General features: G+C 47.6%; 2 protein-coding genes and 1 pseudogene across 5 annotated transcripts in view; all 3 read left to right on the top strand.

Annotated features, from left to right (window-relative positions):
- Positions 1 to 8,280, top strand: part of LOC104869293 (histone acetyltransferase p300-like) — an 8,745-nt gene extending 465 nt beyond the window's left edge. The window contains exons 1-4 of one of the 2 annotated variants that reach the window (XM_010634479.3): positions 240 to 310; positions 4,124 to 4,368; positions 4,774 to 5,412; positions 5,777 to 8,280. In XM_010634479.3, the coding sequence (XP_010632781.1) occupies positions 4,225 to 4,368; positions 4,774 to 5,412; positions 5,777 to 6,217 (1,224 nt within the window). In that variant the 5' untranslated portion in view covers positions 240 to 310; positions 4,124 to 4,224 and the 3' untranslated portion in view covers positions 6,218 to 8,280. Of the gene's footprint in view, positions 1 to 239; positions 311 to 4,123; positions 4,369 to 4,773; positions 5,413 to 5,776 lie in introns of those variants that run through there. The other variant, XM_010634478.3, reaches the window with a different exon arrangement.
- On the top strand, positions 6,591 to 8,877 carry LOC104869330 (annotated as a pseudogene).
- Positions 8,878 to 13,014: 4,137 nt separating this feature from the next.
- Positions 13,015 to 14,462, top strand: part of L3mbtl2 (L3MBTL histone methyl-lysine binding protein 2) — a 20,924-nt gene continuing 19,476 nt past the window's right edge. For 2 of the 3 annotated variants that reach the window (XM_033766201.1, XM_019208975.2), the window contains exon 1: positions 13,015 to 13,191. In XM_033766201.1, the coding sequence (XP_033622092.1) occupies positions 13,168 to 13,191 (24 nt within the window). In that variant the 5' untranslated portion in view covers positions 13,015 to 13,167. The remainder of the gene's footprint in view (positions 13,192 to 14,462) is intronic. The other variant, XM_010634474.3, reaches the window with a different exon arrangement.

Genomic DNA, 14,462 nt, shown 5'->3' with positions numbered 1-14,462 from the left:
CTCCTCAGCCCTCCTCCCCTCTTCTCCTCAGCCCTCCTCCCCGCCACTCCACCTCTAGTCCCCTCCTCTCCTCACCTCTCCTGTTATCTCTGCTTTCCCTTGCCGCCAGCGAACCCGGGGACACAGAGGCCGAGTCCGCCTCACTTGTCGTTGAGGAGGCCACCGAGGCCCCGGAGCGCAGGCGGAGGCCGGCAACACCCAGCCAGCCCTGGTCGCCTCTGGAAAGCGCCGGTCCTAGGCCCTGGGGTGACATCGGAATCGTCCTCGAGGTCCCTGGGGGACCCAGTGCCGGGAGCACAGTTCGCAAGCGGTGAATTATTTGGAGAATAACGCCCACCCTGGCCCTGCCTGAATTCCAGCCTCAGCTGGGTCACCCACCCGGTCGTGGTCTTACACAATAATTAGGGGAAGGCGACGTGAAAATGGGTGATAGGCAAACGTTTTACCACTGACCTACACCCATATCCTTTTTGTTTACATTTTAAATCTTATTTTTATATTTGTTTGTTTGAACACAACAGTATTGAGTATTTTTGTTTTGTTTTTTCTGCCTTCACATTGGGCTCCATCCCCAGCTCTTTTTACTTTTTTGAGACAGACCGTGGCTCATTTGCCCAGCTAGCTGGAACTTACAGCCCTTTTGCCTCAGCCACCCAGAGTCCTGGGATTATAGACACATGCCACCATGTTGGACCTAATTTATATTCTTAAAAAGACCAGTAGGTAGGTCCAGGGATTTAGCTCACTGGTGGTGCCGCTGCCTGCTTCGCAAGCGGGAGGTCCTGAGTTCTATCCCTGGTACCAGGAAAAAAAAAAACAAAGGGCCAGTAGGTAGAGAGTTACCAGGATAGGGTGAGAGGAGAGTCTTAACAAGTAGAAGGCTTTGGGGGATCCAGAGCTGGGAAGATGATGGCCTGGATTTAAAGGCTGACAGTAGAGATAGGAGTGGAAATATCTAAAATGGAGCTTAGAGAGGTAAGAAGATTCCATAATGGATTGAACAGTGAGGGATGGAGAGGAAGAAATCAACATAAAGTACCTGAGTCGTTGGTGGTGCCATGCATTAAACGAGGAAACTAGCAGGAAAGATAGGTTTGGGAAAGGGAAATGAAGTGTTCTGCCTAGGGATTTAAGGCACAATGTGAAATTGTTATCCAGATACATGGATACTTGAGCCTGGAGCTCAGATGATGAACACAGGCTAGGAAAGAGAATTTAGGTATGAAGATAGTATTTATAGCGCTAAGAATGAAAGATGGGCTGAGAGTATATAGCTCAGGCAAGATGAGTTCAATTCCATCAGTTAAGATTAAAAAAAAAGAAAAAGTCTGAGGAATATGTTAGGGGGCTGAGAACAATGCTTAGAGATGAGGAAAAGGGAGGACCTGTTCAGTAGATAGGGTTGGCCAGAGAGGCAGGCAGACACCAAGAGAGACCTAAGAAAGTACATTGTTTCAAGCCTTCAGATACGCCAAAAATATTTGAGAGAAGGGCAACACACAGCTCAGTCAGAGAAATTGTACGTGAACTTGTCATAGGAGTGACAGTGGGATGGGACAGATGGAGAATAGTACATGCAGGTAAGTCTTTCCAGAGGTTGTAGGGTGGTAAATTGGCACAGGGGCATGGGTTAGAGGAGTGAAGAGATCTCTTTGTGTAGGATTGATGCAGAATCCCACATTTATACTTTTAGGAATGAAGCCGTAGAACGTAACAGGTCTGAGATCCCAGTAGAGTTGGTGTTGTGACATACCTCTGTAATCCCAACTACATAGGAGGCTGAGACCACAGGATGGGAAGAGGCCAGCCTGGACATCAGCAAGTTCCTCACTTCACAAAAATGAAAATAACGGGGCTGGGGACATGGCTCAGTAGTAGAGCACTTGCTTAGCATGTGTAAGGGCCTATACTGGAGGGACAAAAGGTAGGGAAAAAACTAAAACTATAACCACCAGTTTGCTGTGCTGGTGCTTTGGAAAAGGAAATGAATAAAACTGTTGGCAGCCATTTATAAATTATTAGAAAGTAGAAATGCTGAAAATTTAAATTTTCAGCTATGTAGGTTTATAACCCCTTCTAAGAACTTTTGAGTTTTTCTATTTACATTGTGTATTTGTTGCAGGTAGCCTGGGAATATAAGGGAGTGGGTTTTCCCCTTCAGCATCATAATTGGGGAAGATAAAAGCCATGAATATCACATTTGAACTCTTTGTTCTCAGATGTATCTTAAGTTCATCAAAAAGTGGCAGTTCAATACAGACAGGAAGGCTTGATTTTTTAGCCGAGGAATGCAACTAAATTGGTTAAGCAGTCTGTTTAGGAAGGAAATAAGTTCGGAAAAGGCTATCCTGGAGGGGAATTTGCTACCATGGCACTTAGGGTACTCAAAGCATCTTTTCCTATAGTCCTTTCTGTTCCTGACCCTCTGTGGCCAAGTACTGGTAACCTGATGTAGTCAACGTGGTGCCTGAGATATGAGAGGCGTGGCCGCGGCCAGGCTAGTGAAATGGAGATTCCTGAGTTCTAGTGGAGCCTCATTAATTAGGTGATAAATACTAATATTGAATAGTTATGAACTCTTTCAAATAAAATTTAATGCCACAAAATTCTAGCATTCCTGGAGCAATGGAGAAAGGCCCTGGGTTGTATTGTGATGGCTTTGACTTCCGTAGTGGACACATTCATGGCTTCTATTTTAGGTACTAAAATCACAGGCTGTGGAGGTCAGTTATAGAGTCAGGCACTGGCTTTGGTGTAGGGTAACAGAACAGTAAATGTGCCTTCCTCTGAAGTTGCCAGTGTTGCTGTTAAGAGGCACAGATATATTTTCTCCCCAAAGTGGTTGAATGCATATGCATGACAGTTTCATAGAAGCTCCTCATTGGGGTGGGGGACAACACAGCAATTTGCTTGCTGGGAATTGAGCCCAGGACCTTTGCACTGAGCTGCATCCCTAATTTCTCTTCCTCCTCTTCTTCCTTTTTGTTCTTTTTTAATTTTGAGACAGGATCTGACTAATCTTGAATGTGGAATTCTGCCTCAGCCTCGCAGAGTACTGAGATTACAGGCATGCCTAGCTAAATTCCTGATTTGTTGAGATGGTGGTTTTCATTTTACTAGTTCAATAAAAGTTTATAATTATCTACAGTACCAGCTTCTTGTTCCACCCTTCATACTAAGGCTTGTGGGAACTTACAAATTTAAGAAACAAAACTTACCACTATAGCAACAAAAATTAAGGAGATAATTGCTTTTGTCCCTCCCAGCCCCACTAACTTTATTGTGAAATTGCAGATCTATTAGGAATGCTGCACAAAGGAATCTACAATTTCCCATGGTTTCTTTTTAATCTCTATTTTAGCAAGTACTTCTAAGAAAGAAAATGTTTTGCATAACCACATGATGGTTTAGAATGCAGGAAATGTGACCTTAGCCCAAAATTATCATCTAACATCTAGTCCATAGGTTACTTCCAGTCAGGGTTCATGACCCATGTTGAGTTGCTGTTGCATTTTGAACAGGGCCCCCTTCTTAAATAGTGTGAGCATTTTGTTAATGAGTCCAGAGCAATTGTTTTGTACAGTGTCTCTACTTAGGTTTGCCTGATTGGTTTCTTATATTTAGATTCAAGTCAAATCATGGATTACATCTTAAAGTAGACTCAAACTAAAATGTCCACATAGTTCTGGATCTGAACTACAATATCCTCCATTCAGAGGAATTAATGACGTGAAAAGAGACAACATAATATGAATTTTAACTGTATTATACTTAGTCTTAAAGACAACAGAGATAAACCAGATGTGGTGATACATACTGGTAATACTGGCACTTTTGAGGCTAAACAGGAGGATCCCGTTTGAGCCCAGCCTGGAGAACTAAGCAATTTAGCACTGTGTTAAAATGAAGAGGAAAAAATAATAAATGGGGTTGGGGATATAGCTCAGCATGAAGGCCTTGGGTTCATTCCTCTGTAACATACACATGCACACATGGAAGAGAGCAGGAAAGGAGAGGGGGGTATACTGTAAGCTACCCTGGATCCATTTGTGTGCCCCCTCCCCCAACTCCTTCCTGCTTTGGTAGCACTGATCAAGAGTCAGAGTGAGCCTCTCTTCCACAGGTTTCCTTTGTGATCTGCCTCATTGCTGGCCTCCTACCAACTCCCTGCCTCCATCAGGGACCCTGACCCTCTTATCCCCTGTGATCAGATCTGTGATCAGGATGAGTTCTTCACCCTCGGAAGAAACAAATGCCTGGAGTTCCCTTCAGGCTGATGAGCCCAATGACTCCATCTACCGGTTTGTCTATACCTGCACTGAGTGCAAGGAACAAGTGGACACACACTGGCGCTGTACAGTCTGCCAGGTAGGCACCAGGTCATGGGACGGAAGGGTGGGTCCTGTGGGTCTTCCTAGAAACATATTACACAGGCCACTGAGGTGAGACAACCTGGTCTTGTGTTGAGTGGCAGAGTTGAAGGTGCTACTTTTGTTCTGTAAACAGACGTGTCTGTTCCCCCACCACACAGTTGGTTGAAGCAGGAAGATCATGACTTTGAGGCCACCTAGGCTACACAAGGAAAACCTGTCTCCGAATAAAAAGGGCACTTTTTGCAGGGGTGGGTACCAGGGATCAAACTCAGGACCTTGTGTTTGCAAGGAAGGCTCAGTGCCGCTGAGCTAAATCCCCAGCCCCAGAGGGCACTTCTCTAACCCAGCCTTTGGAATGAGAAAGTTTTGAGTCGCCTTTATCTGCTGTGTTTTTCTGCAGGAGTATATCCTGTGTGTCTCCTGCTATCCCAATAAGAACCATGACCACCCAATGGAGAAACTGGGACTTGGCTTGGATGATGAGAGCAGCAAGCAGCAGCTTGGGGCTGCCCAGAACCCAGGAGAATCTTGCTGCCTGAGCATCCAGCGCAACATCCAGTCCCTGCTCCATGCCTGCCAGTGCCGTAATGCCAACTGCTCCCTGCCCTCCTGCAAGAAGATGAAGCGGGTCATCCAGCACACCAAGGGCTGCAAACGGAAGAACAGTGCTGGATGTGCAGTGTGCAAGCAGCTTGTTGCACTCTGCTGGTACCATGCCAGGAACTGCCCAGAAGACAACAAGTGCTTTGTACCCTACTGCTTCACCATCAAGCAGAAGCTCCAGCAACCACAGCTGCAGCTCAGGATCCAACAGGCCCTGATGCTGCGCAGAATGACGGCCAGCACCGATCCAGACCCTCTGGTCCCCTGTGATCTCAATGATGCTCAGGAGGCGGGAACAAGTGCCCGGAGCTCTTTTCATTCTGAGCCCAGTGGCCCACCCCCTGTGTTGCGGAGGAGCAGCACCCGCAATGTCCCCTACATCTGCAGTGAGTGTAGGCAGGAAGTGGAGACACGCTGGCGCTGCACTGTCTGCCAGGTAGGCAGCCGGTCATGGGAAGGGGGTGATGGACTTGTGAGTCCCAGTCATGTAATGAGTGACCCAGAAGAGTATTATGGTGGCTGGTGGGAGGGGAGAGTCTGGCTAAATGTTTGAATTCCAGAGCAGAGCAGGCTAATCAGATCTTTTAAAAAGCGCCTTTTAGCTGCGTATGGTGGTGCACACCTGTAGTCCCCAGCTCTGAGGAGGCTGAAGCAGGAGGATCACAATTCTGGCCAGCCTCAACTGCATAACAAGACCCTGTCTCCAAAAAAAAACAATTTGTTTTCACTCAGTATCTAAAATGCTTTTTCAGTGATTAAATCCTAAGGGTTGACCTGCACTTCCTGTGTTCTTTCCCCAGGAATATGTCTTGTGTGTCCCCTGCTATTACACTAAAAATCATGACCACAAGATGGAGAAAGTAGGTCCTGGTGTAGATGGTGAGAGCAGCAACCAGCAGGGTGCAGCCATCCAGAACCCGCGAGATATTCACCGCCAAAGGATCCAGCGCAGCATCCAATCTCTGATCCATGCCCGGCAGTGCCGTGACTCCACTTGCTCCATGCCAACCTGTAAGAAGATGAAGCGAGTTGTAGAACATACCAAGAACTGTAGGCGAAAGGCAATTGGTGGGTGCCCCGTCTGCAGGCAGCTCATTGCCCTCTGCTGCTACCATGCCAAGCGTTGCCAGGAGAATAACTGCCCTGTGCCGTTCTGCTTCAGAATCAAGCAAAAGCTCCGGCAACAGCGGCTGCAACGCCAGCGGTCTAGGATGGTGCGCAGGAGGATGGCCAGCATGTAGCTTACCTGTGTAGTGGGGCAGCAACAAGGCCTGCCCTCCCCCACCCCTGCCACTCCAACCTCGGCAACCACACAATAGCTAACAACCCTGCAGCTCACCCCTTCCAGAAACAGCCCTGGTGACACTCCAACCTCTTTACTGATGCTTGGCCACTCCTGTCAGTGCCCCCATCTACAGCATTAGAAATGACAGTGCAGATTCAGACAGCAGCCGAGACACTGTAAATTGTGCAGAGGCCAGTCCAGCACCAGATGCCCCTCATGAGTCCCGTGACCCAACCTTCCTGCCACAACCAGAGGTCCCAGTGGGCATCTGGGCCCAAGGAAGACTGCCTAATCCCCAGCAACTCCAGTCCAGGGTGCCAAGGCCAGCTATGACGTCTGTGGCCCAACAGAGGAAAGCCCTTGAACATGGCTCCACGGCCAGGATCAGGCCAGGAAGGTAGGTGTGACCACTCAAACCAGGCACTGTGTCTCAACAAGCCTTACAAAACCTGCAGACACTCGGGCCTCCCAGCTCTCCCCTACAGCAGCAACCCTTGTGCCCACCCCAAGCTGTTGGTTACATTCACGAAACAGTGGGATCCACACATGCCAACTCTAATCCAGCCTCTCACTGGACAGCCTAGCATGGCCCCATGGACAGCCAGAGGTGCAGTCACCAGCCATGCCAGGTCAGCAGGGCGTCTGTTCCAGTCCAGCCATGTAGAACATGAGTCCCATGCAGGCAGGCGTGCAGAGGGCTGGTCTGGCCCAGCAGCAGCCTCAGCAGCAACTCCAGCCACCATGAGAGTTGAGACCCCAGGCCCTTCCAGTGGATGTGAACACAGCAGCCTGTCTTCTCAGTTGTGGGACATGTTGAGACAACAGCAGGTGATGTGGCAGCAGCAAACAGAATCACATGCAGCAGATGCAACAAGAGAACGTCGGACAGATGGGGCAGCACAGTCCCCCCTCCCAGGCCTTGGGAGCAGAGAGGTAGGAGCCTGTCTGTAGGCCTATCAGAAGCGACTCCAGCAACAGATGGGGTCCCCTCACCCCAACCCTGTGAGCCCCCAGCAGCACATGCTCCCAAGCCAGGCTGAATTCCAACACCTCCAAGGTGATCCCTAGTTCTCAACAATCAAGTGCATCCCTCTCCTGCCCATCCCTTTTTGTGGCTACAATTTCAGATGCCCCCCATCCTGTCCCCAACCCTGAGGATACAGCTTCAGCTTTCTCCACACCATGTTTCCCCACAGACCAGTTCCCCACGTCCTGGTCTGGCTACTGCCCAGGCCGCCAACCCCATGGAACAAGGGCATTTTGCCAGACCAGAATCCGATGCTCTCAGCTTGCTAGCCATCGAGGCATGGCAAACCATGGTGCAAGCACCATGGACCTGGGACTCAGCACCGATAGCTCAGATTGAATTCAGATCTCTCACAAAATAACACCAGACCTCTTCAGATACCTGGTTGTATTTTGGGAGCAGAAAATTATTTTCTCTTAAAGACTTTTTGAACTGAACACAGTTTTTTGGAATCTTTCTTAGCCTATGAAACAGTTTTTCCTTAGGATACCTAAAGAACTGTGCAGTAGTCATTTGTGGAGGTTTTTTAATTTGTTTTCATTTCATTTGCAGTATTGGGGGATGAACCCAGGGCCTTTGCACTGAGCTACATCCCCAGCCTAGTTACCATGTTTTGTAGCCAAGTCTCAGTAAGTCACTGAGAAGTTGCCCAAGCTGGGCTCGAATTCATGATTGTCCTCCCTCAGCCTCCCAGGTTCCTGGGATTCAGGCGTGCCACTTTGCCCAGTGCCATTTGTGGTTTAAAGCAAACATGCTAGGTGAGCCTGAGGGATGCTAGAGTACTAGGAATATATTTCTTCTGGCTGCTTCCCCAGCCTTTTTCCCCCCTTGGGTGTGTGCTTTGTGTGTGTGGGTGTGTGCTTTGTGTGTGTGTGTGTTTGTGTGTGTGTGTGTGTGTGTGTGTGGTGTGCTCTGGGAGGAGGCTGAGGTCAAGCCCCCATATGCTCCTGTGTTGCACCTCTAATAGGTTTTATTAGTTTTTTAAAATTAAAGAGAATATGTAATATCAATAGTTATTATTTACTGGTTCAGAAGGTGGAAATTTTCCTTTCTTCACTTTATGGAAGAATTTTTAAAAATTCTAAAACCAAAGTACAGCAGGGGTTAATGTTACTTAAAAATATATATTCCACATACATAATCATTAAAATGGCAGTTTCTCCGAGTGCTAAAATACTCATTTTTTAAAAAGTTTTTGGTGTGATGGTCAGGGAAAAAAATTTTCCCCTTTCCTCCCCGAGTCAATTTTTGTGCTCCAGAAAATTTTCTATAAGCCCGAACGTAAAACTTTAAGTATTAAAATAATTTGTGCATGTAGAGGAAAATTTTTAAAAATAGAAGCAACTGCCAAATTGATGTATTATAAATAGTGGTTTCTTAAAAATTTTGTTATATATCTCATAAAGGAAAAAAATGAAAAAGTAAGTCACAAAGTCTCCGTGGGGTTTCTTGTTTCCCTTCCTCCTCCTCCTCCTTTTCCTCCTCCTGCCCCCCAGCCCCAAACACAGTATCTCGCTTTCTGTAAAACTTGAAAATAGCAGATTCTTCAACTGTTGTAAATCTTGCAATTAAAGTTGATTGCTTATAGATACAAGCTTTGGATCGCTGTATAGCCTGTCCAGTTTGATTTCTTATTACCTGTTGTTCAATAAACTGTGTGAGACAAACCGAGGCTCTGACTCATTTCTTGAGGACACATCTTGGGCCCAGACAACACCGGTGTAAGACCTTCTTGCTTAGGAGTCCCTGGAAAAAGGAAATAGCTCACAGCAGCCTTAGCAGTTGCACGTAACCAATTACCAAATGCACTTTGGTAAATTTGTCCAAAGTTTGGGGAATTGCCCAAGTCCGGTTCTCCCAAGTACCAGCCAGATGTCAAGGTGGAAGGGACATCAGCCATTTCACACCTCGACACAGGACCTTGCTCTGTGCTCCTCTGAGTGATGTCAAGCTCTGATCACCCTCGGCTCCCAGGGAGGCCAGGGAGTACCCAGGACCATCATCCTGCCCAGTCACAAGGAGCTCCTGGCAGACCAGCACAGAGGCCAGGTCAGTGTGCTCCTCCCCGGCACACTAACTGTGTCACCTGAGGGATCAGGGGAAGGGAAGTGTGTGCAGATAAGTCCTAGACAGCTGAGATGAGCTCAGGAGAGCAGTGTGTGCCGGGTGTGAGCACTCCGTGAATGCTGCAGAGGCCAGGAGCAGGGTTTAGAGCCAGAGCGCGGCTACTGATCATATTGGCATCAGCTGCCTGCCTGCCTTGCCCTTGTTGCCCTCACCATATACAGCACAGATCGGTGCCTGGGCCTCAAATCAGCCAGGCCTAGGACAGAATGAAGCTTAAGCAAGACCAAGAGCGAGTGACAAATGCGAGCAAGACAGAGCAAGCACTGAGTGACAAGGATGCGGGAGGCCTGGGAGCAGGCTGGCTGGTGGGGGTTGGGAAGGGTTCAGGAGAGCAGAGCAGGGAGGCTGGGCCTGGAGGGGAGCTGGTGGGGAGGGGCAGAGGCGAGGGGGAGCTCAGCCCAGAACAGCAAAGAACCAGACCCCAGTGGGGGCAGCTGCAGGTGCACTGGGCGTGGACCTCATGAAGGGCAGGGGTGAACACCTGTGTAGGACAGAGGGCCAGGAGTGACCTGACCTAAGTCTTCAAATGTGCTGTGTTTGATGCCTGAATCATGAAAGGGACTGATGGGTGCCAACAGAGTTCCAGGTGCTTTGCTGATTTAGATTACAGCATCCTCCATAACAGCCCCACATAACAAGTGAAAAACAAGCTGAGTGGAATAATTCTCTCAGGATGACTCAGCCAGCTAGGTGTAGGCTCATATTCCCAGGTTCTTAGGAGGCTGAGTCAGGGGGATTGCATGTTTGAGGACAGCCTGAGCAATTTCTCCAAACCTTGTCTCAAAACAAAAAGGGCTAGCAGTAAAAAGGGCTGGAGATATAGCTTAGCATTCCTTGGATTCCATCCCCAGTGCCAACCCCCCACATCAAAAACATCCCAGGAGTGCCAGTGACTCACAGAGGGAAGGGTCTGAAAAGAGGGCATTGGGTCCATGAGGAGAAGGGATGACTTGAAACAGCCAAGAAAGAGCCCTCTGGCTGTAGCTTGAGCTTGAGACCCAGGAGCTTCCAGAGCGCTGGCCACTGTTGCTAAGCAACCGGTGTTTAATAAAATGTAAGATGGTTCAGCTGGATTCCTAACAACAGCCATTTCAACTCAGGCTAATGGCTGCTGGCCCCGTTTCTTTCCTTCTCCCAAAGCCTCACCCTTTCCAACTGTGCTACTGGAAAGCTCAGGTTTCTACTTTCTTATGCTTTTGATGTCCTTGTTTGTACTAGTGTGAAAAGTAACACATCACAGAGAAGATAGATTTCAAGACTCATTCCGTTTTTGTTTTTGTTTGAGATAGGTCCCTGCTATACAGCTCAGGTTGACCTTGGACTCACTATGTAGCCCAGGTTGGCCTTGAACTTGTGACTATCCTCCTGCTTCAGCCTCCTGAGTCCCGGGATTACAGGTATGTGCTACCATGCCCAGAAAGACTCATTCACTCTTAAACCCACCACACATGATTACTCAAATAATTCTCAAATCTTTCCACTCTTTTGTATGCCTCCTGTTTCTACTCTGGCTAAGCTACCACAATCATTTACCTGGATCTACAATAACCCTCTCCTTGCTCTGGCGCACTCTCTTCCTCTCTTCCTTCCACCCTCCCCAGTACTGGAGAATAAACCCAGGTCCTTCGCATTAAGTCACTAAATTGCCCAGTCTGGACTCAAACTTTCAATCCTCCTACCTCAGCCTCCCAGGGACTACAGGCAAGCCCGCCCCCCCCTCCAGCTCTTGCCGCTTCTCTTGACCCACCTCAATCCATTCATTCTTTCACCACACCCAGACAGTGATCATTTAATACATATGTTGAATCTCCGCACTTCCCTGTTTAAAACTTTCAAAGGCTTTCTATTTGGCTGAGCGTTTCTATTTGGTGTAGCTCAGCATTAATGATATTGCTCAGCATGCTTGAGGCCCTGGATATGATCTCCAGCACACCTGTGCCTGGCACAAAGGTGATACCACATAAATATCTAATGAATAAGATGGTTTATCATTAGCAGCACATTCTTTGCCTGTGAGATTCCTGGTTGCACATTTATTTAATTATTTAGGCTTCTTGACACAAGATCTTGTTACATAGCATAGGCTGGCCTTGAACTCAAGATCCTCCTGCCTCCTGAATATAGTCATTTCCCACCATACCTTGTACGCACTTTAAACTATTACTAGGTGTGGTGTGGCACACCTGTAATCCCAGCACTTGGGAGGCTGAGGCAGGATTGCCACAAATTTGAAACCACCCTGGACTGCACACTGAGATCCTGTCTCAAAAAAGTTAAAAAAAAAAAAAAAAAGAAACTCATGTCATTCTTGCTGGCAGAGTGTCGCCATGCTAGCGTCTAACAGGATGAGATGATGATCACTATCATTTAGAGTGCCCAGCATTGCACATTTCTTTCTTCTTCTTCTTCTTCTTCTTTTTTTTTTTTTTAGGCAAGGTGTCAATATCTATCCCTGTCTGGCCTGAACTGCCTCAGCCTCCTTGGTGCTAGAATTATGTGCCCCACCTGAACCAGCATTTGTTGACCACAGGGATACAAGTGTTTAGGGTAGAAGTAGTGAAGGAGAGAAAGACTTGTGCATTATGCAAAGATCTCAAATTTAGGAACAGATTCAGTCAGCCTCCGCTTATTACACTGAGATTCTCAATTAATAGGACACATCATAGAGAAGGAATTTGGAGTAAATCCTAATTTGTGCTTATGTCAACGAGGCTTGAACCCAGGGCCTTGCACATGTTCTGCAAACGCTCTACCACTGATCCACATTCCCAGCTGAAATTCTAAATTTCATTCCTGTGTAATCTTGGAAAGTGTCCAAACCAGAAAAACCACGGTTTCCTCTTCTTTAGTTAAAATGATTGGGCCGGGGGTTTAACTCAAGGGTCAGAGTTTAGCTCATTGGTTCAACTGCCTACCTCGCAAGTGCAAGGACCCGAGTTCGATTCCCTATACCAAAACAAAAAAACAAAACAAACAAACAAATAACAACAACCAAAAAAACGATGACCAGATGTCTGTATTTGAGATGTACAGAGGTTGTGGGAAATCCAAACACGGTGAGGTGGAGAGTGTCATACTTGAGGTTTTAGTTATGTAATAGTGATGAAAACGTTGAGGGTTTTTGAGAGCGTGCATTTTTAGCTTTTTAAAATTTTTGTTCTTGTTGATTAAAACACGGTTTCGCTAAGTAGTTCAGGCTGGCCTTGAACTCACTATGGCCTTGAATTCCTCAAACTCCTGTCTGGCCTCCTGAGTGCTAGGATTACAGGCACCACGCCCAGCACAGTTTTTGCTTTGAGCATATACGTATTCCAGTTTCTGTCTGCACTGATTCGCCGGTTTAAACCCACCTTAAATTTCTCGGTGAAAAGGTGCGAAGTTATTCTTGGAGCCTGGAAATATACTCGGTAAGTGCTGAGTAATTGTTTAATGTAGAATATGGTGGGGGATGAGGAACACAGTATAACAACAGCACCAAGAGCGCAGGTGCAGAATTTCCCCGTTTCCGTGGCAACGCCCCGCCTCCGCCCCACACGCACCCAGAAGCTAACTACAAGTCACACAACTACCCGCGGCTTTGCAGCCTCCAGGGGAGGAGCGGCACGAACCAACGCGGAACCGGCTTTTCTTCTTTCCTACAGCGTGATTGGTCCTCGGATCAGGGAAGCGACCAATGAGAACGCTCGGGAGAGCGGCGAGGCTAATATGGCTTCCAGCACCTGGTGACGGTTGAGGAAACTGAGTTAGAGCTCATGGAGAAACCCCAGAGCACTGAGGTGAGAGGGGGAGGACTTAATACAGTTAGAAAAGGGAATCCCGAGAGCCTCGCTCTGTGGGCCCGTCTTTAGGCCTCTTAACGACTCCTGGAGGGTGGAGGGTGGAAGGATTGGTAAACTGAGGTAGCGATCTAAAACGCGGCCAGGGGCGATCGGCGTTGCTTTCTGCTTCGTCCTGCGGGCTTCACGCCGGGCAAGCAGTTCGCGGAGGAAGAGCCACCCTCGCGTGGGGAAGGGAAGCTGGCTTCAGATCGGTGGGCTCCTGGTTCTTTGTCTTGCCTCTCTCGAGGTAGCGTTCCTTAGAGGTTGCGAGGCCTGTCACATGCAGGAGGGAGATGTAAGACCTAAAGTCTCACTTCCACTCCACGGAGCGTGAACAGCCGAAAGGCCTCCACGATGCTGGGCCCTAACACCCAGCGAGGCTCCGCGAACACGACAGAGAACCGAGAAACCCAGGAAGGAACACACCAGCCTAGATGGTAAAAGACCTTTATTAGTCTGGCCAGACGGCACTCCCGGAGCCGGGTGGCTCAGAGAGGCAACTGCTCAGGGGCTGAGGTACTTTTTATAAGGTTTTTCTAAACAAAGAGTCAGGGAATTCACAGAACAAGACTGCAAACACATTGCTTATCTTATGCAGGAAATGTTCTAGGGTCACCTTTTGTCAAACCATTTGCCCCTGGGCGGGCTGTTAACCAAGGTAGCAATTAGCATATGAAGAAGCACAGTCTGGTCTATTAGCATGGAGTCACTTTAGCCTATTCAAGTCTTACAATCCCCACTGATCTTAGGTAGAATCAAATCCTTGATTCATTGTTTTAAATTTTTAGCTAAGGGGTCACAGCAATTTGTAAAGGCATCTCTTAACAGTATGACACAATATAAGAGTCTATATCTAGATTGAAGTTCTCCTTCTTCAGCCGTTCGTAGACTCACCAGCTTCCGGTGTGGTGAGAGCAGGGCTTTGAGTGCGTTGTCTCTTGGCCTCCTAGAGTCAGATTCCCTGGAATTCTGTTTTACTCTAGAGTGGTGCAGCTGAGTTTCAGCTACCTTGATAGCTGTGGGAGTAACTATAAGTGACTCATATGGCCCTTTCTATATAGGTCAGAAAGGGGTCCTTTTCTAAATTTTAACATCACAGGGAGGTCTTTTTTATTTTTTAATTTACCCTTGAATATTTTTTTAAAATACTTGCACAATTTTAACCCCTGTGATTTTATACTGGATAAGCCCAAGAGAAAGTCTCTACAACCTCTGTTATAAATGCTGGC

Source organism: Fukomys damarensis, unplaced genomic scaffold (assembly GCF_012274545.1).
Source record: "Fukomys damarensis isolate Sample0158 unplaced genomic scaffold, DMR_v1.0_HiC HiC_scaffold_19, whole genome shotgun sequence".
Classification (NCBI taxonomy): domain Eukaryota; kingdom Metazoa; phylum Chordata; class Mammalia; order Rodentia; family Bathyergidae; genus Fukomys; species Fukomys damarensis.
The sequence above is the reverse complement of the archived record's forward strand: the minus strand, read 5'-3'. Positions and strand labels throughout refer to the sequence as shown.